This window comes from Lottia gigantea (genome assembly GCF_000327385.1).
Source record: "Lottia gigantea unplaced genomic scaffold LOTGIsca_238, whole genome shotgun sequence".
NCBI lineage: Eukaryota > Metazoa > Mollusca > Gastropoda > Lottiidae > Lottia > Lottia gigantea.
In genome coordinates this window covers 62,637-87,659 of record NW_008708698.1, presented here as the reverse complement: position 1 = coordinate 87,659, position 25,023 = coordinate 62,637, and the positions used below count along the sequence as shown (strand labels likewise).

General features: G+C 31.7%; 4 protein-coding genes across 4 annotated transcripts; 3 read left to right on the top strand and 1 right to left on the bottom strand.

Annotated features, from left to right (window-relative positions):
* Nucleotides 1–850: 850 nt before the first annotated feature.
* On the top strand, nucleotides 851–1,108 carry LOTGIDRAFT_89318 (hypothetical protein; the record flags this gene model as incomplete). Its single annotated transcript, XM_009055205.1, has 1 exon — nucleotides 851–1,108. A coding segment is annotated over one exon (258 nt), but the record flags the coding sequence as incomplete, so codon positions are not given.
* Nucleotides 1,109–7,988: 6,880 nt separating this feature from the next.
* On the top strand, nucleotides 7,989–12,536 carry LOTGIDRAFT_227187 (hypothetical protein; the record flags this gene model as incomplete). The annotated part of the gene is made up of 8 exons (XM_009055204.1): nucleotides 7,989–8,280; nucleotides 9,333–9,423; nucleotides 9,701–9,791; nucleotides 10,232–10,405; nucleotides 10,747–10,912; nucleotides 11,331–11,459; nucleotides 12,169–12,231; nucleotides 12,477–12,536. The coding sequence occupies exons 1-8, from the start codon at nucleotides 8,044–8,046 to the stop codon at nucleotides 12,534–12,536; spliced, it is 1,011 nt and encodes a 336-aa protein (XP_009053452.1). The 5' UTR covers nucleotides 7,989–8,043.
* A 1,688-nt stretch (nucleotides 12,537–14,224) lies between these two features.
* On the bottom strand, nucleotides 14,225–17,874 carry LOTGIDRAFT_227184 (hypothetical protein). The gene is made up of 6 exons (XM_009055203.1): nucleotides 17,637–17,874; nucleotides 16,748–16,811; nucleotides 16,529–16,560; nucleotides 16,253–16,330; nucleotides 15,765–15,870; nucleotides 14,225–14,769 (listed from the first exon to the last, which is right to left on the bottom strand). Exons 1-6 carry the CDS (start codon nucleotides 17,667–17,669, stop codon nucleotides 14,630–14,632), a joined length of 453 nt encoding a protein of 150 aa, XP_009053451.1. The 5' UTR covers nucleotides 17,670–17,874; the 3' UTR covers nucleotides 14,225–14,629.
* A 1,902-nt stretch (nucleotides 17,875–19,776) lies between these two features.
* Nucleotides 19,777–23,226, top strand: LOTGIDRAFT_175070 (hypothetical protein; the record flags this gene model as incomplete). The annotated part of the gene is made up of 4 exons (XM_009055202.1): nucleotides 19,777–19,796; nucleotides 20,822–20,933; nucleotides 21,523–21,719; nucleotides 23,013–23,226. 4 exons carry the CDS (start codon nucleotides 19,777–19,779, stop codon nucleotides 23,224–23,226), a joined length of 543 nt encoding a protein of 180 aa, XP_009053450.1.
* Nucleotides 23,227–25,023: the final 1,797 nt, after the last annotated feature.

The following is a 25,023-nucleotide window of genomic DNA, read 5'->3' as shown; positions in this document are numbered from 1 at the left end:
TAACTGATGATGACATGTAAATTGTTGAAACATTGTGTACATAGGGAGTAGTATTCTATATAAACTGATGATGACAATGTAAATTGTTGAAACATTGTGAACAATAAAACTCAGGAGTAGTATACTATATAAACTGATGATGACAATGTAAATTGTTGAAACATTGTGTACAATAGGGAGTAGTATACCATATAAACTGATGATGACAATGTAAATTGTTGAAACATTGTATACAATAGGGAGTAGTATACTATATAAACTGATGATGACAATGTAAATTGTTGAAACATTGTGAACAATAAAACTCAGGAGTAGTATACTATATAAACTGATGATGACAATGTTAATTGTTGAAACGTTGTATACAATAGGGAGTAGTATACTATATAAACTGATGATGACAATGTAAATTGTTGAAACGTTGTATACAATAGGGAGTAGTATACTATATAAACTGATGATGACAATGTAAATTGTTGAAACATTGTGAACAATAAAACTCAGGAGTAGTATACTATATAAACTGATGATGACAATGTAAATTGTTGAAACATTGTGTACAATAGGGAGTAGTATTCTATATAAACTGATGATGACATGTAAATTGTTGAAACATTGTGTACAATAGAGAGTAGTATTCTTTATAAACTGATGATGACAATGTAAATTGTTGAAACGTTGTACAATAAAACTCAGGAGTAATATACCATAAAATAGTTTTGGTTTTTTAATATATTTTGAATTTTTTATTTCAGTTTGTACTCCTGACCAACCGAATTCTCCCCTTCTTTCTTCAGAGTCGAACCCAGGGCGCCATGTTACTGAGGTGACCTTGAAGAAAGAAGATTTAGATCATGGTATAGGAATGACAATCGTAGGGGGCGAGAGTACGGGTAAGTTGGATCTTGGGATATTTGTGAAATCAGTAGTACCTAACGGACCTGCTGATAGAAGTGGTCAAATATTCCCAGGTGATAGAATTCTCGCTATAAACAGTCAAAGCTTGGAGGGTGTACAACATCAAGGTGCTGTGAAAATTATTCGCGATTCCAAATCAGATGTTACATTGTTATTATCCCAAGTTCGAGCCCCCCGTACTCTCCGTAGAAAACATTTTAATAAAGAACTCAGCGATGAACTTGAAGAAATCGCTAAAAGTTGTGATGATATTTATTTACAAAGTGTCAACGAACAACTTTCTAGTCCGAGGCTGAATTCACAACTCAGTCGTTCATTGGACGATATTGATGGACGTGCTCGACCACCCAAAAAACCTGTTCGAACACGCAAAACTCAAGAAATTGAAGAAGTGGGTGAAATATTACGTCAATTATCACAATCCAATAAAAACACAGTATTAGATCATGTGATAATTGAACCAACCAATCAGGAGGCAATAAATTCTGTGAGAAAATCTCCGTTTGAAACTGAAGAGATTATTACTGGTAATTTGGTAAATCACCAATCGTCCAGACGTTCAGCTTCTGTTGATATTTATAATGAAGATGTAAGACCTGATAACAGTGACCATATAGAAGATGAGGTCAATATGTCACAAGAATTAGAGTTAGTTGGAGGTTAGTGTCTTTTTGTCTGAAAACTATCAAACAAAGAAAATAACATAAAGAAAATGACATTTGTAATGTTTGAATTGTCAATGTGAAATTTTCCACTGCTATACCATTGAAGATAGTTATAGATTGAAGATAGTAATAGATTGAAGATAGTAATAGATTGAAGATAGTTATAGATTGAAGATAGTTATAGATTGAAGATAGTTATAGATTGAAGATAGTTATAGATTGAAGATAGTTATAGATTGAAGATAGTTATAGATTGAAGATAGTTATAGATTGAAGATAGTTATAGATTGAAGATAGTTATAGATTAAGAGATAGTTATAGATTGAAGATAGTTATAGATTGAAGATAGTTATAGATTGAAGATAGTTACTCTGCCTCTGTGAATATATTATACAGATTATCTTCTGTCTATTATAGAAATAGCTGCCATGCCAATAGCTGATTCTTCATCTGATTCTGATTTTGATTCTGCTATACATGATGTTATAGAGGGGACACCCAGAAAATCTAAAAATAAACATCAGAACCATAGTCAGCAGAATGGGTGAGTTTTACAAATTTTACAGGCAGATGATTATTCTGTGAAGCTAACTTGAAATGATGTGAAGAATCAGGATACAGTATTTTAACTATTTCTACTGATATTTAAAAATAATCAATGTGTAGGTAAAGATGAATTGTAATGATTATGATTGTGTATTTCAGTGAGATGAGTGAACCAAGTTTTAACGAGGTCCAGAAATCTCCTCAGCATTCTATAGATGATTTTTATTCTTATTTTACTACAGGTAAGTTATTTATACCTCACATTCTGTTTAGATCTAGAATTTAATCAATTGAGACAAACTTCAGAAGTTTAATGATCAAAATGAACAGCAAGTTACCATAAAAAACAAACTTAATTCACCAAGATGTTCATTTTAAAATAAATCCTTTGATTAAAGTTAAACTAGTGAAATGTACAAACTAGATATTATAAGTGTGAAAAGTTAGACTGATGATTTTTCTGCTGTTTTAAAATTCTGTGTTGTATTTTAGACAGTTTGTATGAAATAGTATTAAGAAAAGGAACGAATGGTTTAGGGTTCAGTATACAAGGTGGAGTGGACGTCCAGCCATCAGACCCTACTCACTGTATACCACGAGTTAAAAAAGTCTTTATGTTGGGCCCAGCAGCCGAGTCTGGTATAATACAAGCTGGAGACGTCGTACTTCAAGTTGATTATCAACCTCTACAAGGACTCACTAGAAACGTAAGATTTTATGATATTTGGTAAACGTCTGACTGTTCTGTTGGACTAATAAAGACAGGTAAAGCTATGCAGTGGGTCATTAGGGAAATTTTGGCTTATGATGAAAAACAAAACCTTACAGTGCATAATGGATTTTGTTAGGACATGTGCATATGTCATCACAAGTTTTTAACTTCACAAGTTTTTCACCAAGTTTTTCACCAAGTAATGTTACAAAATATACATAAATTACTCTGATTAATAAAAGTAGATTTGATTTGTCTTTCTTCTATATCAACACTGTTCTAATGGTATTAGTTGTAATATTAGGAATTAATTTATTATTGTTATTATAGGAGATTATAGAAGTGATGCACACGACGGGTAGAGATGTTAGATTGTTGATATGTAGACCAGATTCTAGTATATTACCTCCAATAGAGAGAGCAGTAAGTTTAAATAATAATAACATTCAAATATTATATACTGTATAACGTGAAGAAATCTTCAATTTATAAGTTCTGATGTTATTTATAACAATAATGTATTATTTCCCAGAGTTTGTATCTTAGTTTTAACACTGATGTATTATTTCCCAGAGTTTGTATCTTACTTTTAACACTGATGTATTATTTCCCAGAGTTTGTATCTTAGTTTTAACACTGATGTATTATTTCCCAGAGTTTGTATCTTAGTTTTAACACTGATGTATTATTTCCCAGAGTTTGTATCTTAGTTTTAACACTGATGTATTATTTCCCAGAGTTTGTATCTTAGTTTTAACACTGATGTATTATTTCCCAGAGTTTGTATTTTTGATGATAAACTACAATAAGGTTCTGTTGAAGAAAAACATTCAGTTAAGTTCCCTTAATCAAAGTTTGATTGTGATTTCTTTTACAGAATAGCATAGATTCTCTGGAAGCCCTCCTCCATTCCCATCAGGTCAAATTAACAGCGGCAACTCTTCAAGAATTCCAGGATTCACCTTCAGAATCTGAAACTTCAGCTGTTCTATCTGGACGTAGTTCACCGTTGATTCCTGTCGTCAATCGAATCCCCAACAACCAGAATAATCTAGCAACCTCGCCAGAAGTTAACAGACCAATAACACCTGTTTTACGAAGATGTTGGACAGAGCAAAAAATGGCATCGCCACCTGCTGACGTACAGTCACGTGACACATCAGGTGTATTAATACGCTCACAAAGTGAACAGGCTGCTCTAGCCTCTTCACCACCAAAATCTCCACCAGCAAATTATTTTGCTGAAGAAAATAAATCTGGACATATTTCATCATCTATGATGTCTCCTTATGGAAATTTTGAAAATTTGGCTGCGTTGTGTTCCTCAGATGATGCTGCACCTCACGATTCTTCGGAAGCAGGAAGTGCTTGGTCGGATATTGAAAATATCACGAAAGACAGTTCACCGCTAGCACATACCTCACTCAATGATTCTAATTATAGTAACATATATACATCACCAAAATTAGAACCGAGAAACAGCACGCTTCTTGAGGATATTATTCTAGAACAAGTTGAACCAGACATACCCACGGAAACTGAAAGTGAGGCTCTTAATCGAGAAATCAAAAGTTTGCAACTCCGTGAAGAATATTTTGCTCAGCCTGCATCAATCTCCAGTGCTTCTTCAATTGAAAGACCTGAAGATTTGGAGAATATTTCATTATGGAGTGTGTCTGCTGATAATGCTGGAGGTCCCCTAGAAACAGGGGAAGCTACTCCCCAGCCTCAGTTTAGATATAGTACAATATCGGTGGAGGAATACAATGTTGATTCGTCGCTTGGAGCTGACAAAACTTTAGAATCTAGTGAAAATGCTGTCAATGAATCCAGAGCAAAAAGCCTTGCGGAGGTGACAGAGAACCAAGTGAGTCCAAGAAATATATCTGAGCAGGGTGCAGCAGCAAAGAGTCCTGTACAAGAACAAACAGTTATACCAAGAAGAAGATCTACTGTGGATGCACCAATACTGAAAAGACAAGATTCTGTTGGTAGTGAACAATATCCAGAAAACAGACAAACTGATCATCTTGAGCGATATCCAAAAATAAATGGTGAAACTGATGTGAACCCTGGTGAAGATATTGTACCTGATGATAATATTCAAGATCAGTCTAAACTTGTTTCCAGTTCACAAAAACAACATCCTAGTGCTAAAAAACGAGTGAAAATTGGGCAAGTTCCAGAATTGAGTAAAAATTTGGAAAATAAAACTGTTGGTGTTGAATCAAGGTTTAATTCAGGGGTAAGATTATTATTATAGAATTTACAGTGGATTATTGGAGTTAACTCTAGCCTTAACTTCAATCTTAGAATTATACATCTACAAATTCATGTTTCTTGTGCCAGGTTCAACTAAACATCTTCTATTCTGGTTAACTTATTATTTTACTATCTAACGTGTCAATCAATCTGTAACATTTCCATTTATCTGGGTAGCTGCCAGTGTAGAGAGAGTATCACTATATCATGATAATTGTTGACATTGTGTTTATTATTAATTTTAGGTATTTGAAGTGACATTAAGAAAGAGAGAAGGAAGTGGTCTAGGGTTTGCTGTAGCTGGTAGTGGAATGTCTGTAAGAGGTTGTTATATTAAAGCTATACTCCAGGATCCTGCTCAGTCTGATGGTAGACTTCAACCAGGTGATCAATTACTAGAGGTATGTCAGGTGTTTTAGTCTGATAATTTGAAATATATATTTACCACAGGCCAAGTATGAATTCAGATTCAACAGTTCAGAATTGAGTCAGTTACTTGGGTCTGTTTTAATAGCTTATCCAAAATTTCACCATATGCAAAATAGGTTCTCAAACCAGATGACTCTCTTCCATCATAGTTTAGACAACATTTAAACAATTATTTTTACAAAACATACTGATCTCTTTTCTTTAAATCACAAGGTGGTGGAGGATGGGATCTAAGTAGGGGTCTTGAGATTGTAAAATGATAAGAAATTTGGAAGAAGCCAGGCCAATGCTGTGCTAGCCTCAGTACTTGTAGCAATATCACTAACTAGTTTAGGTTATATCCAGTGATGTAGTATTTTGTTTATATTTAATAGGTAAATGGAGAAGATATGAAAAATATGAATCATTTCGAGGCTGTTACATTATTAAGACAAACTCCCCAACTGGTTAGAATTAAAGTTTTTAGACCAGATAAATCTATAGTAGTTAATAATGGTGGTGTTAATAAACAGCTCAACTCCCAGGTAAATAGCCTATAAATATGTAAAAGTTATTTTAGTACTGTATTCAGTCAACACCTAGTAAAGTGTAGGTAACTCATATATTTATTAAACTATTGTGTACAAGTGAAAAAAGCCCATATTACTTTACTTTTTAGAAAAACTTCAAATCAACTGATCAGCATGTAAAAACTTTAAAACTAGAGAGTGAAGGAGAGAGGGTAGAAAAGAAAGGTAGTGAAGGAGAGAGGGTAGAAAAGAAAGGTAGTGAAGGAGAGAGGGTAGAAAAGAAAGGTAGTGAAGGAGAGAGGGTAGAAAAGAAAGGTAGTGAAGGAGAGAGGGTAGAAAAGAAAGGTAGTGTAAGAGATATGATTGAGAATCTAGAAAGTAGAAAATATTCACCTCGTAAAGATTCTGATACTGATAGTAGATCATCTTCAGGTTCTAATCACCAGGTGAGATTATAACATCTTTACATGGAAACCTTTCTATAGTATTTAAATAGTTATTGTATTGAAGAAATTTTAAAGATGTTTTCTCAATGTTAAATATATACCTTGATAACTTCAATTTTCAATCAGACATCTGTGGTTCTTTTAATTCCACTAAAACTAAATATTTGATGATCTCACTATTACAAAGAGATTTTATAAGTAGCTTAATAAAATATTAAAATAATTTGAATTATTTTTACAGTCAGGAATAATACGTATTAAGTTACAGAAAGAATCTATGGAAGGGTTTGGGTTTAGTTTAGTTTCAACAGAACAGGATAATGTTACTGGTGTTTTTATTAAAACTCTCAAATCTGGTGGCGTGGCTGATAGAGATGGTAGACTTCATGTTGGTGATAGAATTATACAGGTGAGCCTAATCAATATTGACAATATAGTGCTGTGTGCAATGAGGAAAATTATGCTAATTTATGCTTAAAAAGCAACATTAGCCTACTCTTTTTCTGTTTCTAAATGTGGAAGGATTTTTAAAATGTAACATGGTAGCACACAGTTCCTCTGGTAATTATTTCTTCCAAACAATAAGATAATTTAGACTCGGTCACTAACACTAAGATTAAACCTCAGATAGTCGTGATCTTTGAATGGTATTTAGTAAAGGTGTTAGATATAATGAAATAATTCTTATGAATTACAATTACTAATGTTATAGTCAGATAGTCTGGCTGGCAAACAATAAATTATTGTGTCATGTTGTTTACCAGAATAATATTTATAATATTGTATGTTATTGGATTGTGATTTTAGATGATAAATTGGTTTATTTCAGGTGAATGGAGAATCAGTTTTGGGATTTAATCACAGTAAAGTTATAAATATGTTACGTCAAATACCTACACAGGTTACTCTTACTATCTCTAGGTAGGTTGATTACCTTACACCCTCTAGGTTGACTCACTGCTATCTTTATTATAAACTTTTACACCCTCTAGGTTGGCTCACTGCTATCTTTATTATAACCTTTTACACCATCTAGGTTGGCTCACTGCTATCTTTATTATATACTTTTACACCCTTTAGGTCGGCTGGTGTATTTATAATACTCCCTTACACCCTCTAGGTTGTTAACTTTACTCCCTCTAGATTGGCTGATGTCTTTACTATAACCCTTAACACCCTATAGGTTGACTTAACAGGCTTATACTACAACCCTTTACATCCTCTAGGATTATTGAAATTCACAATATAACTCTTAAAAATCTTGACTTATTCTTGTCTTTAACTTCATGTGATCTTAGTAAATATTGACAGGAGATTTTATTTTACTAAGATGATAATTCTAATTTTAATTTGTAAAAATATTATTTTATTTCAGATCATCAACCAAACTATTAAATCTTATACAAGATGATACTAAACACCAAACTCGGAATAAAATACAACCAATGAGCAGTCAGGATTCACTAACTAATTTAATTGATATAGCCAATGAAACAGATGAAGATATCAACTCGCTAGCCGGGGATGCCGAGAATTTTCTCAAATTAAACGCGACAATGAATGATTCCAATATTTCTCTGTTAACTCCAAGAGACGATACCACAGACCAAAAAACTCCCCGATACGAATCTCCTAGAAAAATACCTCTCAGTATACCTGATAAACTTACAGATGATTGGCTAGAATCGCTACCTCTTCTGTCAATCAGAGAGGATGGGGAGGAGTTTGTTGGAGAAGTCCTTCATTCATTGGTGGAGAAGGTGGAGCAGGAGGAGCCATATGAGGAATTCAGAGTGAGTTTTTCTTCTTTTCTTTTTTCTGTGCAAAGTTTGAGCAACAACGTCTAAACAAATACCCAACTTTGATACTATTTGATATAGCTAAGATACTATTTGATATAGCCAAGATACTATTTGATATAGCTAAGATACTATTTGATATAGCCAAGATACTATTTGATATAGCCAAGATACTCTTTGATATAGCCAAGATACTATTTGATATAGCCAAGATACTCTTTGATATAGCTAAGATACTATTTGATATAGCCAAGATACTATTTGATATAGCCAAGATACTATTTGATATAGCTAAGATACTATTTGATATAGCCAAGATGCTATTTGATATAGCTAAGATACTATTTGATATAGCTAAGATACTATTTGATATAGCTAAGATACTATTTGATATAGCTAAGATACTATTTGATATAGCTAAGATACTATTTGATATAGCCAAGATACTATTTGATATAGCTAAGATACTATTTGATATAGCTAAGATACTATTTGATATAGCCAAGATACTATTTGATATAGCCAAGATACTATTTGATATAGCTAAGATACTATTTGATATAGCTAAGATACTATTTGATATAGCTAAGATACTATTTGATATAGCCAAGATACTATTTGATATAGCCAAGATACTATTTGATATAGCTAAGATACTATTTGATATAGCCAAGATACTATTTGATATAGCTAAGATACTATTTGATATAGCCAAGATACTATTTGATATAGCCAAGATACTATTTGATATAGCTAAGATACTCTTTGATATAGCTAAGATACTATTTGATATAGCCAAGATACTATTTGATATAGCTAAGATACTATTTGATATAGCCAAGATACTATTTGATATAGCTAAGATACTATTTGATATAGCCAAGATACTATTTGATATAGCTAAGATACTATTTGATATAGCCAAGATACTATTTGATATAGCTAAGATACTATTTGATATAGCCAAGATACTATTTGATATAGCTAAGATACTATTTCTGACTTGATCTAGTAAATCATCTATAGATATAATATTTATATTTTAGAATCTGTGTCAACTGAAACCAACAGACGATTGTACAGCTTCTAATCTGACTGATAATAAAATAAAAAATAGATACAGAAACGTTCTTCCCTGTAAGTTAGATTTATAATTTATATATTAAGTTTCTCTACGTTAACTTATATTGCCTAATCCCATGTCATTCCAGTTGATATAGACAAATTCTGAAATTCAGGACTGTTTATACAGCTACCAAAATCTGAAACTATAACAGAAAGTCAGAAGTTCAATAAATAAGTAGATTTAAACACAAGTTTATAAAGTTCTTACTTCACCTTATCTAATGACTAGAGTATCTGTTAGTATGATGTATTTTATAAAGTGAAATTATTGTTTTATTTTTAATATTAGATGATGTGAACCGAGTTAAATTAAAGGGAAGTAAGAATGATTATATTAACGCTAGTTATATTAATATTGATATAGAAGATACCCAACTCAGGTATAAAACTTTTTTTATCTTGGTTTTATCTTGTTTGTTATTCCTATCAGATAGTTCTACAGAGTGAGTTTGCTAGAGGATGGAAAAATTTATAGAAATATTCTTCCTTGTCTCTTCATTAGATGAATAACTTGTTAAGATATGAGTGACATGAATATTAATGATTGTCATGAATGTTAATGAGTGATATGAATATTAATGAGTGATATGAATATTAATGAGTGATATGAATATTAATAAGTGATATGAATATTAATGAGTGATATGTATATTAATGAGTGATATGAATATTAATAAGACATGTATATTACAAAGCTTCACTGAACCATGTTGTATTGTAGTTAATTAGTTATTAAATATTAATGAATTAAGATATATATAAATATTGTTGGAAGTCTGTATTTATAACAGTTGTATATCTAAATCTATTTATATATCAGGTATATAGCCTGTCAAGGTCCCCTACCTAATACAGTAGATGATTTCTGGTTAATGTGTTGGCAGGAGGAGGTATCAGTGGTTGCCATGTTGACACTAGACGTAGAATCACGAAGAGTTAAATGTCATCGATATTGGCCTGATTCTCCAATAGAAACTCTAGATATTTGTGATGGGTGGGTGTTTTATATTTATTAAATTGTTTATCTATCGTCAATATTGTCTCATATATTTTAAAATTAATGATAAATGACTGGAGTAATATCTTTATACTGATTTATAATATTTTTATTTTAAACTGAAGTCAGTGATGTTTTCTTCATATGAATCTGAGGTAGAAAGGGAGTCCTCTAGTTTTAAATTGAATAATCTTCAATGGCCATTAAACTCATTAGATTCTATTGGAATTAGATCTTTCAAATTTCAATCTTCATCGATCTACAGCTTCAAGGTTGGATGTAAGATATTTTAGTTTAGTTTAATCACAATCAACAATTTTATTATGTTATTATTTCAGTGAATATGAGGTTAATCTAAAATCTAGTCAGAGTTTAAATGATATAGATATTAGATATATTAATATTACACATTGTCCTAGTGGCAAGATAAAACATATTATACATCTCAACTATACAACCTGGCCAGACCATGGTACACCACAATCAGCTATTCCAATCTTACAGGTAATATAATTATACCCCTCAACTTTCTATTGGACTCTTCCACACATGCATACTTTCTATCGATATCAAACTGTAAATGTACATTTGGAATAGTTCATTCCCTAAATAAGGGGTGATTTTTATTACCAGTCATATAATTCCCAGTCAAAATCTTAAATACGAAAATTCTCCTACAATTTATTTGTTTAAAAGTTATTTCAAGTCATTTTGCTGCCTGTTTTAGGTTTTGATGGACTACAGTGTATGAGAATAATTGAACTGAGATATTTCACTCTACATAAATTCAGACATTTTATTTTTTTCAGTCTAGAATTGTTGTATTAACATCAGTTAATAAATAAATATCTATCTTGGTATTTTGTAGCTGACATCAAACATGACATTTCTCAAATAAAATAAACTTTATGATATTTTTCAGTTCCTGAGACTATTACACCTCTTACATACTGGTGGTCCGATTGTTGTTCATTGTAGTGCTGGTATTGGTCGTTCAGGATCGCTGATGACTATTGATATAGCTCTGTTATATATGGAACATATGCTTCCGGTTGGTATTTTCAGTTGTTAAAATCTCATCTAACATACCTATCTCATCTTAAAATATTAAACCCCTTCATCATCATCGTATTGACTGTACAAAACAACCCACTTCATTTTATTTCATATTTTTTTTAACTAAGAATTTTATTAAAGTTTTCACGGAGATAAAAGCAAAGATTAAACTCTAAAGATTTGATATTTATTACTAATTATTGATTATTGATTACTAATTATTGATTATTTATTATTAATCATTGATTATTGATTATTGATTATTTATTACTAATTATTGATTATTTATTACTAATTATTGATTATTTATTACTTAATTATTGATTGGTTATTACTAATTATTGATTATTGATTGGTTATTACTGATTATTGATTATTGATTGGTTATTACTAATTATTGATTATTGATTGGTTATTACTAATTATTGATTATTGATTGGTTATTACTGATTTTTGATTATTGATTGGTTATTACTAATTATTGATTATTGATTATTTATTACTAATTATTGATTATTGATTATTTATTACTAATTATTGATTATGTATTACTAATTATTGATTATTTATTACTAATTATTGATTATTTATTACTAATTATTGATTATTGATTATTTATTACTAATTATTGATTATTTATTACTAATTATTGATTATGTATTACTAATTATTGATTATTGATTGGCTATTTTGTATGTTTTCAGTTTAATATTTTTGAAATTGTTAAATATCTTCGACAACAGAAATATGGTATGATTCAAACCAAGGTAAACTGTCATTTTATTCATGATATGATCTTCTTTGTCACATCTGGAAATTTCAAATATCTTTGTTTCTTTATTAGAATTAATATAATGTTTTTTTAGTCAGTATTTTGACCGTTCAACAGAATATGATTCGTTATCAAAGTCATATATTTGATCATGGACCAGAACTTTTCTACTCTGTTAAAATCTTTACCTGGACCATTACAGTATGTTTGTTTATAATTACTAATATATTTATATTACAGGATCAATATCTGTTTTGTTATACAGCCTGTATGCAGGTGCTGCTCAGTGTAGCAGGTTGATAGACATTTTACCCTGTCTGGTCTCTTTCTTGCTTTCAATGTTCCTCAAACAGCTGACTTCCTAACTGTTGGTGTGTTATGATGCTAGTAGATTCCAATAATCCTGAACAGTGATGGTGGATACCATTGTGAAATAAATATGATGAATTAAGTTCTCAAACTGACATCTACTATAAATCCAGGGATATGAGACTGATGTCTATTCAGAAGTTGAAGCTGTTAACATCCCAAACGTTTTCTCATTAAGACCCATGCAGAGATTAATACAGAGCATGGATTTGGAAAGAACATGATGGGGATTGTGGAAGGTTTTTTTTTGGCTCTTTTAGCTCAATGTACTCTCAAAGCAGTGGGTTATCTTGTCCTGCCCTATGCTTCATGCAAATTAGGTACCAAAAATATTCTTTTATTTTCATTGTGATTTTTGTGTGAAATAGTCATAGTGTGTGATATTATTATTATTATTATTATTAAGATTTGTCTCTTTATAAATACGGTGCCAAGGGTTTGAAACCTCCACCATGACTTTATGACAGCATAATAGTGCCTATAACTTATTTTTATTCAACTTGTAGAATTAATTTGTTTTCTTTGTTTATTCATGAACTTTAAATATTTATTGAATGAATGATATCTCAATAATTTCATCATGTTTATTTTTAGATTATACTCTTCATATTAAAGAGAGTAAAGAGGTTTTCTAACAGGGGACATTGATAGCATCAATTTTCAGGTCTGTGCTTCACTAAATAGATGTTTAATGACGTCACTATCACAAAAGGACATAGTGATGTCATAAAATACATAGTTTAAGTCGAATTGTAAGAACTACAGACGTCTGATTGAAAATTGGAATGGTGTAGTAAATAAATGCTAAACACATACAATTGTTTAGAAAACCTCTTAACAATCTCTTTAAAATCTCTTTACAATCTCTTTACAATCTCTTTACAATATCTTTACAATCTCTTTAAAATATTCAGTTTTGTCTTCCATCCCAGTTCTTCAACAAGAAATAAGTCATAATTATTAACACAATAAGGGTTTTTTGTGCCATATTTTATGTTTAAAAAGGTTATTTTGTATTAGATCAGCATAATAATATTTATTTTCAATATTTTACGGTATAATCTCAAGGACACGTTTAGTATTTTTATCTGCACAGTATTAGACTTAGATAACTTACACTTTTCTTGTATTTTGTTTGTTTTTGGGTTGTTTTTGGTATATTTGTGATAATTTATACTGTTAGTCATAATACTGAAGTCATGTATACTCCAAAGTTCACACATCTTAATTCGTCCAGTGTCTTCACCTGCCAGTAGTTTGTGTGTAGTTGCCAAAATCCAGATTTTAAATCTTACGTTCAAAAATATGTTGTATGGATAGCGAACTCGATATGAACATCCATTTGATTTCAGGATGAAAACGATTCTACTGAAGTTTACATTAATCAACTGTAGTCTACACAGCGCCGGGAATCTCCGCCGTTGTTGTGTACAGTGACTATAGGTGAAATATAATCTACTGTGGTAGATATCCGGCCTCATTCTACAGTTTACAGAATCTCTATTTATATTTTAGTCTCGATTGTTAAATTATAGTCAATGATGTCAGCATGATACATTCTACTCTAGTTTTATAAATTTCTATCTTTATTTACCTATAAATATACACTTCTCGTTAATATATATTGTTTTTATTTATCATTCTTGATGGTTGAATATCTACACCCAAATAGAATTATTCTATGCCCAGAACATATTCTTCATATTATTTTATTCCTCAGTATTGTGGCACAAACAGTGAAATAATTTAAATTGTTAATTATTAGTTTCTCTAAAATAGAAAACAGTCATAATCAAATAACGTTTGAATAAAAAGTTAACATCAATAACTATAAAACAAAGTATTTTTCAACTTTACACAGTTAAACTTTGTTATTTCAAGATATTCCACTTCTTATTTCATCACAGTAATAACTTTTTATACCGATTTTTTTCTCTCACATAGCCTGAATGTTTAGTTTATTTAACTGATATTGTGCTCGTATTAATCTACAAGCTTCTCCCGATACTGGTTTCATTCAGTTTTCAGGATGCATAAAGTTTAGTCCATTCTCTGGCTATCTTCTGATATAACTCGGGATTGGTTTGATAAATTCTGGCTATTTCTGGTTCGAGTGGATCGTCAGGATTGGGTACCGGTAACATAAACAATATACACATCAATACTGAAATTATAACATGACCTAATCTATATATTCCTGGAGGCTGAGAATTAACAATATACATATCAATACCGAAATTATAACATGACCTAATCTATATATTCTTGGAGGCTGAGAATTAACAATATACATATCAATACTGAAATTATAACATGACCTAATCTATATATTCTTGGAGGCTGAGAATTAACAATATACATATCAATACTGAAATTATAACATGACCTAATCTATATATTCTTGGAGGCTGAGAATTAACAATATACACATCAATACTGAAATTATAACATGACCTAATCTATATATTCCTGGAGGCTGAGAATTAACAATATACATATCAATACTGAAATTATAACATGACCTAATCTATATATTCCTAGGGGCTGAGAATTAACAATATACATATCAATACTGAAATTATAACATGACCTAATCTTTATATTCCTAGTGGCTGAGAATTAACAATATACATATCAATACTGAAATTATAACATGACCTAATCTATATATTCCTAGTGGCTGAGAATTAACAATATACAAATCAATACTGAAATTATAACATGACCTAATCTATATATTCCTGGAGGCTGAGAATTAACAATATACACATCAATACTGAAATTATAACATGACCTAATCTATATATTCCTGGAGGCTGAGAATGGAACCAGGACCGGCTGTGGTGCCTCGTTATCGTAATGTTGTCTTTGAACTTATTTAACCAAGATGCTATAAACGTTTAAAGAAATGACAATGTGCAGTAAGATTCAAAAAATTGAAATGAAATGACTTTCAAGCACCACGTCTTCTGCACCTGATGAAGACAGACAACACCATGCAGTGTGCAATGGGGGAAACTTTGTCAGGACAGAGTCATTAGTCTACTATTTTGATATTTCCAACTGTCGAGAGATATTTAACGTGTGCTGTCTGTAACACACGGGTCCTCGGTTTATTGAAGATATCCTATAACTGAGTGAAGATTAAATCATACTGACCTTTCTTTATAGTAAGAGAAGGTGCCCAGTGGCTACTTAAAACATCGATTGATATAACACCATCACGACTAATATTAGGATGGTATATCTTAGTTAGAAATTTTATCTAAAACATGACCATGGTAATATATAGAATACATACCGATATGTAACGTTCAATTATTTTGTACTATAAGAGCATATAAATAAAACACCTGCATTAAACATCGTTTAGCTTAGGTGGTATTATTACATACATTTACTCCACAAAAACTTGACCAGAATATTTCGGTACTCTGGCAAATAGAATTCATGACAAATGGTATATTTATAGTGAAGGCATTTCGTCAGGAATCACAAAAAGCAAAATGAAATCTGTATGTGTCTATTATTTATATAATAGCTAGAAGACATATCTTCCTTTGAAAGCCGTTTTAAATCAGAAGAAGATACAAACGAAATATTTTATCCAAATCAAGTTAAGAACAGTGGTATATAAAATTACTTACTTTCGGAGCTTTGAATGGATATTGATCTGATAGTTTAATTTCCAGACTAAAAACTCCCCCTTCATACACTGTACCTGGCTAAAAACAAAATTATTGTATTCAAAGGGGGAGAAGGGTATGTGGGTATGTTTTTTCGGGCGAAAAAAACTAGATTAGAAATTCGGGGAACCTCAGATATTTGTAAAATATGTAATATGTAAAATAAAATGAACAACTAAAAACATGACTAAATTTTAGAAAGGATCTCTGTGATGTATATAATTAAAGTTAACATACCTGACCCTCGATAGTACCTTGCATATTTAACCCTGTCAAAAATCAGAAAAAAACACATGATTTTAAAACAGTTATTCAACAAGATAATCCTGGTTTAAAAAGGCCTTATAAATAATTTGATAAATACCACAGGGATTAACGGCTAAGACTAACTTAATTAGCAAAGAAAGAGTCAAATAAGTCTTTTTTAATATATAGGATAACGGTGGAGATACTTACAGCCATCAGCGAAGGGTCCGTATGAAATACCTGGGTAAGGGTTCACCATCATTTCAGACCATTCCTGTTCAGTAAAAATATGATTTCAGTTGATTAAAAGAATTGTGAAGAGATTTTCTCAATTATTAATGTGTATATTGCGATTAGTGACGTCATCAAATACTTAGTTTTACTGGAATTGCAGGAACCATAGACGTCTGATTTAAAATTGGAATGATGCAAAGCAAGGCTATCAATGTCTCAGATACAAATAAAAAAAACCCCAAGAAAACCCCTTAAAAAGGTTTTTATTTATCGCTTTAAAACATCTCTCATCAATACATTACTTGAACATAAAGTAAAACTGTACTCGTCGCTGTAAATCATCGCTTTTATATTTTCATGATAAGAAATGAATTGATTGACTACCAAGGAAGTAGAAATCATTATAACTATGGATTATGAGCCGAGTAAAATCAAGTTGAAGACACAATCCTAGTAAATCAATGTTTTAATGATTGAGATTAGTCTCGTCCGGATGATGTCGAAAATAGAGACTAATTAACTTACAGATAATCACCTGTACAAAGTATCGAATGATAAAATGATTTAAAGTCTAGATTTTTTAAAAGTATCCCAAAATATTTCACATATACAATTCAATACAAACAGTGTCAATATCATTCACCTCATAGAGATTCCATAATTCTCATTAATCTATCCATCTGACTATTGTGATTTGAAACACTTCAGGTATCCATGGTTAACATCCTTACGGCCAGATTATCATGGCAAGGTTCTCAGGTGTCTGTCGAGTGTCTGTCGAGTGTCTGTCGCGGTGTCTTATATAAAAAACTACCCTCCTATAAAGTCAGAGGTAGGTTATCATGTCCATGATCTCGGCACTTACCTTATTGATACGTTTATAAAACCCGAAATTCATTTCTTCTCACAAACTGGCGTCTATCATTTAAAATCACACTTTGAAACAGTCTTTAGACTACAACTATTACCAATTATAATACAGATACAGATAGAGGAGATTTAAAAATATATTTATAGATTTATGTCTGGATCAACCGAATAAAACCCACATTAACACTATAACAATATAAGGAGTATAAATATGATCCAGTGTCACTACGATATGGTATATAATTACATTATAACTTCTGACACGGATAATCAAATAAATATCTTCTGTAGTAAATGATAATATTTGATGTTAACGCTATATTTAGATCTAAGACTGGATTATCTAGTTCTATATATACTTACTCGTCCTGTCAATAAAAATACACTGACTAATTGTTTATTATTAGTAACAAAGTCACTTGTCTTTATATTGATGTTTTAAAATGGATTTATCTCCCTTTATATACACTGACCACATGATTAACATTAAAGTTAATTGGAGTTTCAGTCTTCAATTCCCTAATAGGTTCAGATATTTTTAGGTTCAGATATTATTTTAGGATTTTTCCAGTCTAACTGGAATTTTTCATTCTGTTTACTCAATGTCAGTCTTACGGGTCATGGGGGAGGTGTAATAAACACCATGAGCTACAAAGTTGCACATAAGTGATCTCTAAACAACTGATAATAGAAAAAGAGGAGAGAGGAGACTAATGTCTCTCTCCTGGGGAAATGTTATTTACTACAAAATGCATGATCCACTCAGTTGGAGGTAATCACGTTTATTGGAGGTTGAGAATACCCCCCTCCTACCCAAAAAGAAAATCTTCATCTATTATGTGAGGCATGTCTGTATTTTCCAGTGTCCGAAAACGTGTTTATTTTACGTCTATGCTGTTTTCTAGACGGTGCATTACATCATTACCGAGAAATTCAATCTACGACTGGTTGAATAATGTCCGCTTCGGTGGGGAAAAAGGGGCGACTTTCTGCCATGTTTTTATCGCTTCTTCTTCTGAGTTTTGATACTTTGTTCTAATATATCTATTTATACGCGTTAAGCATCTAAGTGGTATAGGGGTGAAACTGGGTTCACTATTTGACCCGTCCCTATTGATATTATATATAAATGAATTTTCATACTTGAGTTACTACGAGAAGAGATAAAACGAACTCCACGCCTACCAGTTTCTTGTTTTCAAATTAAATTTTGTCAAGTCATGCGAGTTGCTGTTCAAGTCACATTCCCATGATACGTTTCGTACTATTTAACTAATTTAAGACATCCACATGAATACGAAGGTACAAGATCATAGAAATAAAGACGACAAAATCAGAAAGTCAGAAATAAAGACGACAAATCTAAAAAATGTGATCAAATAGTTTTCTCGGTCCCTTCTCATCGTGTAATTCTAAATGGCCTGTTATTGTTTTTATAAACAACACGAACCTTTGTATTATAATTATTGTTCTGTCTACACCAGACGATTATAAACAATCAATTGATTCACCTATTATTTAATAATTAACAGTGATTGTTTGTAGGAAGCTCGTTATTTCAATGTTCCATAATTAAAATCACAACAGCTAATGTTAAAGGGGTTCTAGAAGATATTTACAGTGCCAATGAAATGTTTGATTGAAATAGAATTGATTGAACGAAGAGATTCATTTTGAATAACGTTATTTACAAATTTGTTATATCTTTGGAAGGAAGATGTTAGCTGGACAGTGGAGTCAGAATGGTAGAATGTCAAACTTCTTACTATTATAAACACTGCAGGACTGATAAGATTCTATTTATACCTCCAAACACTGAGAGATCTTAAAAAACTCGAAAAAGTTATATTTCTGCCGAAGGCCCACTTCAATTGAATTGAAAGTAACAATTCGACCATAGCTTGAGTTTCATTATACTTTATTCAATGAGATTCACGAGAGATGACCCATATAGTCTACCACCGCCTGGATTTATCACCGGGGTATAATTTGATAATTTGACATTAGTCTAGTATTATAAACATCCGATATATTCCAATCGGTACAGCAGACTGAGCAGATATTCCTACCAGCCAGCCTTCAGCAGCCGAGTACCAGCTACTCATCATTCAAACGAAGGACATTAAAGAGTGAACATGGCACAGCAAACTTCACAGTAAGTATAAAATATCATATAAAATATCATAACAATAAATTGAAATATTTCTATATAGAATCATAAATATCTACATTGATTTAGGGCTGATATAGAAAGAGTGTCTAGTCGTTCGGATGGGACAAAAACCGAGGCCCCGTGTGCTACAGGCTGTACACAAGTTTAAGTTCTGAGACACCGGTGTGAATTTCAACTGGCAATCAATGTAAAATATATCTTGCTCCATTACCAGTACCTTTGCTAGACTCTTGGAGAGAGACAGAAAGGTGGCTTTTCGAGATCATCTCGTGCGTAGGTATTCTGACCATATAAAACTGAAATAGTCCCCGTCGAAGTCACAATCTGATTGCTATATGAAAACTATAATTCTTTCTGAACACAAGTTTGATGAAGTAGATTGAGAGAGATTGTCTGAAACTATAGTAGATTGATTTTACAGTTGAATCCTGAAATTAGTATTTTGCTAGCGCAGCTCTTGATACTATTTAAAAACAATCCTGGTTGTTACGACTGACAACAGACAGTAATATGTAGAGAAGTTGAGTTTAATTAAAGTTGAACAAAGTCACTTGAAAAATATCTGACAAATTTTCCTGGATTAAAGACAATACACCTAATGATAATAAGTCTTGAATCTTGACGAGATCTGAACCTTATCTTTGAAGTATATTTCTGACAATTATGATGCCAATATACAGCCAGCCATGTTATGTTGTTTCTATTTGTTTCTATATGTTTCTATATGTTTCTATATGTTTCTATATGTTTCTATATGTTTCTATTTGTTTCTATATGTTTCTATACGTCTCTATATGTTTCTATATGTTTCTATACGTTTCTATATGTTTCTATATGTTTCTATTTGTTTCTATATGTTTCTGGATGTTTCTATATGTTTCTGGATGTTTCTATATGTTTCTGGATGTTCACGACTATTTTGTACAGGTTTGGTTTACTATTTTTTTAATTACAGACATTCCCGTTTAATTGATGTTCATTGTTCTTTCTATTTTCTTGTTTATCAGAGAGCCGAAGATAGTTTTGTATCAGATTGGTCGGGGACCATTCGCTCCCAGTCTAACACCATTCGCTATCAAGTTAGAAACGTATTTGAAAATGGCCAAGCTACCTTACACAGTGAGTATAGAACAGAATTGCTCTCGATTTTCTCTTGCAGAGATTTTGTTGATACGAATATTTAGAAGAGTTTAGTGATATTGTTCATTTAGAATTTAGAACAAGTCAACTATCGGAAGCTAATTCTATATATCTTAAACTAATTGTCGTAATTAGGATTCTGTATCCTAAACACGTGTCATCTACTGTCAATCAAGTTATAAACCGTGCTGAGATGAGGATTAGGGTTATAGGGTTATTATGAAGAATAATGAATGATTCATGAAAAGAAGGCTAGGGTTCTTTACCTCTATTACTATTGTTATAGTAATTACAATGATAAATATTATTTTCTTTAATCTTGAAGTTTGATTCTAACATTGACTTGTATTGTTAGCCCAACTAAACAGTCGATGGTTAGAATATATTATGATGACTTATACTGAGTTCAGATATTTACAAATAAACAACCAGATCTACACCTTCTCGTTTTGAGATGAAAACGTAGACTGGCTTCGTTTCAGCTCAAATTATGTAAACCATGTAATAAAATAGTAAGACAAACTTACATTTCATAATTATAATCGAAATTATTTTACTATAACTTTAGAACTTTCATGGTAGAAAAGCCTCGAGTAAAGGAAAGTTTCCATGGATAGAATATAACGGTCAAGAAGTAGCCGATACCAGTTTTATTATTCAGTTTCTAAACGAGAAACATCATATAGATTTAAACAGTCATCTATCAGACAGTGATAGGGCTATAGCTAGAGCTTTTAGAAAGATGGCAGAAGAGAATTTATATTGGTAAGATTTACATAGTTGAATGAGATGCTATATAGCACATGATAGTTCATTGAAGTAGGGAATCACATTGAAGACTTTATGAAAATGACAGTAACCCGATTGTAGGTCAAGCTAAGTCATGTCTCTTCTCAATACTATTTAATTTTCGAAAATTGAAGAACTCAAACAGTAGATCATCCGATGCCCCATTTTTTCCATGGCCAGTCACTTTCTGATTATTTTTGTTTTATTCTAAAATATTGAATTTAAAATTGAAGAACTCAAACATCACACCTTATTGTTTGTTTAAGGTATACAGTGTCTCAGAGATGGGTATATAACTTTATAATTATATTATTGTTTGTTTAAGGTATACAGTGTCTCAGAGATGGGTATATAACTTTATAATCATATTATTGTTTGTTTAAGGTATACAGTGTCTCAGAGATGGGTATATAACTTTATAATTATATTATTGTTTGTTTAAGGTATACAGTGTCTCAGAGATGGGTATATAACTTTATAATCATATTATTGTTTGTTTAAGGTATACAGTGTCTCAGAGATGGGTATATAACTTTATGATTATATTATTGTTTGTTTAAGGTGTACAGTGTCTCAGAGATGGGTATATAACTTTATAATTATATTATTGTTTGTTTAAGGTGTACAGTGTCTCAGAGATGGGTATATAACTTTATAATTATATTATTGTTTGTTTAAGGTGTACAGTGTCTCAGAGATGGGTATATAACTTTATAATTATATTATTGTTTGTTTAAGGTATACAGTGCCTCAGAGATGGGTATATAACTTTATAATTATATTATTGTTTGTTTAAGGTGTACAGTGTCTCAGAGATGGGTATATAACTTTATAATCATATTATTGTTTGTTTAAGGTATACAGTGTCTCAGAGATGGGTATATAACTTTATAATTATATTATTGTTTGTTTAAGGTGTACAGTGTCTCAGAGATGGGTATATAACTTTATAATTATATTATTGTTTGTTTAAGGTGTACAGTGTCTCAGAGATGGGTATATAACTTTATAATTATATTATTTTTTGTTTAAGGTGTACAGTGTCTCAGAGATGGGTATATAACTTTATAATTATATTATTGTTTGTTTAAGGTATACAGTGTCTCAGAGATGGGTATATAACTTTATAATTATATTATTGTTTGTTTAAGGTATACAGTGTCTCAGAGATGGGTATATAACTTTATAATCATATTATTGTTTGTTTAAGGTATACAGTGTCTCAGAGATGGGTATATAACTTTATAATTATATTATTTTTTGTTTAAGGTGTACAGTGTCTCAGAGATGGGTATATGATAAAAGTGATTTTTTAAGTAAAGTTGCTGGTTTCCCCAAGTTTTTTCTGTGGTTGATAAGAAGAAATGTAAAAAGTGAACTATACGAGCAGGGAATGGGAAGACACTCCGAGGCTGAAGTCCTGCAGATAATGGAGGGGGATTTAAAAGCCATTTCTGATTTTCTGGGTTTGAATAATTCTTAAAAATTAAATTAATATTTAAACTTGTCTTCCTTCCCAGTCTAATTAAACTTAAATCAATCTTTCGTTTGTTTTTTTTAATTAGCTTTTATTTTTAATATAGCCACCTAACTGAAGAGGCCATAATAAAAGAAATATAATGTAAAATGGAAGGAAATGATTTAATTTTAATTAGACTGTCCTCCTTCTAGGCCATATTCTAATTGCAAATTCCCTTTTTTGTCGTTTGTTATTGAATGAGTTGTTTCAAATAATTAGACATCTTCACAATGTCAAAGTATCACAAACTTCATCTTCACAATGCCAAGCTACTACAACCTTCGTCGTATACCTCGACTGCAATAGCCACTTCCCAGTATCACGGAATGCATTGGATTGTACGCTACAGAATACACCCAATCACAGCCATCGACAGAAAGATGGAAACATCAATCAAAGCCTCGTATAAGCTGTACTATGTTACATACAATCCAATCAAATCGCAGAATAGTTGCTATTGCAGTCAAGGCATATGACAAAGTTCGTTATAGCTTGATATAGTGAAGATGCTGAATACATATTTCATGTTAATAAAAACTGTGTTATAAAAGTCAAAATTGAACGCAGGACTGATAGTATTAAAAACAACAATTATATTACTTAAAATAGTCACTGACAGTGTGATTTTCTTTCCGATCTTTAGGAACTAAGAAGTTTTTATTTGGAGATGAACCCTGCGAAACGGATTGTGCCATTTTTGGACAGTTGAGTCAGATTCGATGGCAATTAGTGGGTAGTAAGGGAGAGACTCTAGTCAATGGTAAGTTTTATCTTCTACTAACATGAACCCCACCCCACGTTACTCTATCAGTTTGTGGGTAGTAAGGGAGAGACTTTAGTCAATGTTAAGTTTTATCTTCCACTAACATGAACCCTACCCCACGTTACTCTATCAGTTAGTGGGTAGTAAGAGAGAGACTTTAGTCAATGGTAAGTTTTATCTTCTACTAACATGAACCCCACCCCACGTTACTCTATCAGTTAGTGGGTAGTAAGAGAGAGACTTTAGTCAATGGTAAGTTTTATCTTCTACTAACATGAACCCCACCCCACGTTACTCTATCAGTTAGTGGATAGTAAGGGAGAGACTTTAGTCAATGGTAAGTTTTATCTTCTACTAACATGAACCCCACCCCACGTTACTCTATCAGTTAGTGGGTAGTAAGAGAGAGACTTTAGTCAATGGTAGGTTTTATCTTCCACTAACATGAACCCCGCCCCACGTTACTCTATCAGTTAGTGGGTAGTAAGAGAGAGACTTTAGTCAATGGTAAGTTTTATCTTCCACTAACATGAACCCCACCCCACGTTACTCTATCAGTTAGTGGGTAGTAAGGGAGAGACTTTAGTCAATGGTAGGTTTTATCTTCTACTAACATGAACCCCACCCCACGTTACTCTATCAGTTAGTGGGTAGTAAGAGAGAGACTTTAGTCAATGGTAGGTTTTATCTTCTACTAACATGAACCCCACCCCACGTTACTCTATCAGTTAGTGGGTAGTAAGGGAGAGACTTTAGTCAATGGTAAGTTTTATCTTCCACTAACATGAACCCCACTCCACGTTACTCTATCAGTTAGTGGGTAGTAAGGGAGAGACTTTAGTCAATGGTAAGTTTTATCTTCTACTAACATGAACCTCACCCCACGTTACTCTATCAGTTAGTGGGTAGTAAGAGAGAGACTTTAGTCAATGGTAGGTTTTATATTCTACTAACATGAACCCCACCCCACGTTACTCTATCAGTTAGTGGGTAGTAAG

Excerpts from the sequence above, each read along its gene's own strand:
- LOTGIDRAFT_227184 (XM_009055203.1), bottom strand. The coding sequence starts at position 17,669 with ATGAATTTCGGGTTTTATAAACGTATCAATAAG. Across the intron at positions 16,812-17,636 it reads TTTATAAACGTATCAATAAG|GAATGGTCTGAAATGATGGT; the intron begins GTAAGTGCCGAG and ends TTTACTGAACAG. Across the intron at positions 15,871-16,252 it reads ATCCATTCAAAGCTCCGAAA|ATAAAATTTCTAACTAAGAT; the intron begins GTAAGTAATTTT and ends GTCATGTTTTAG.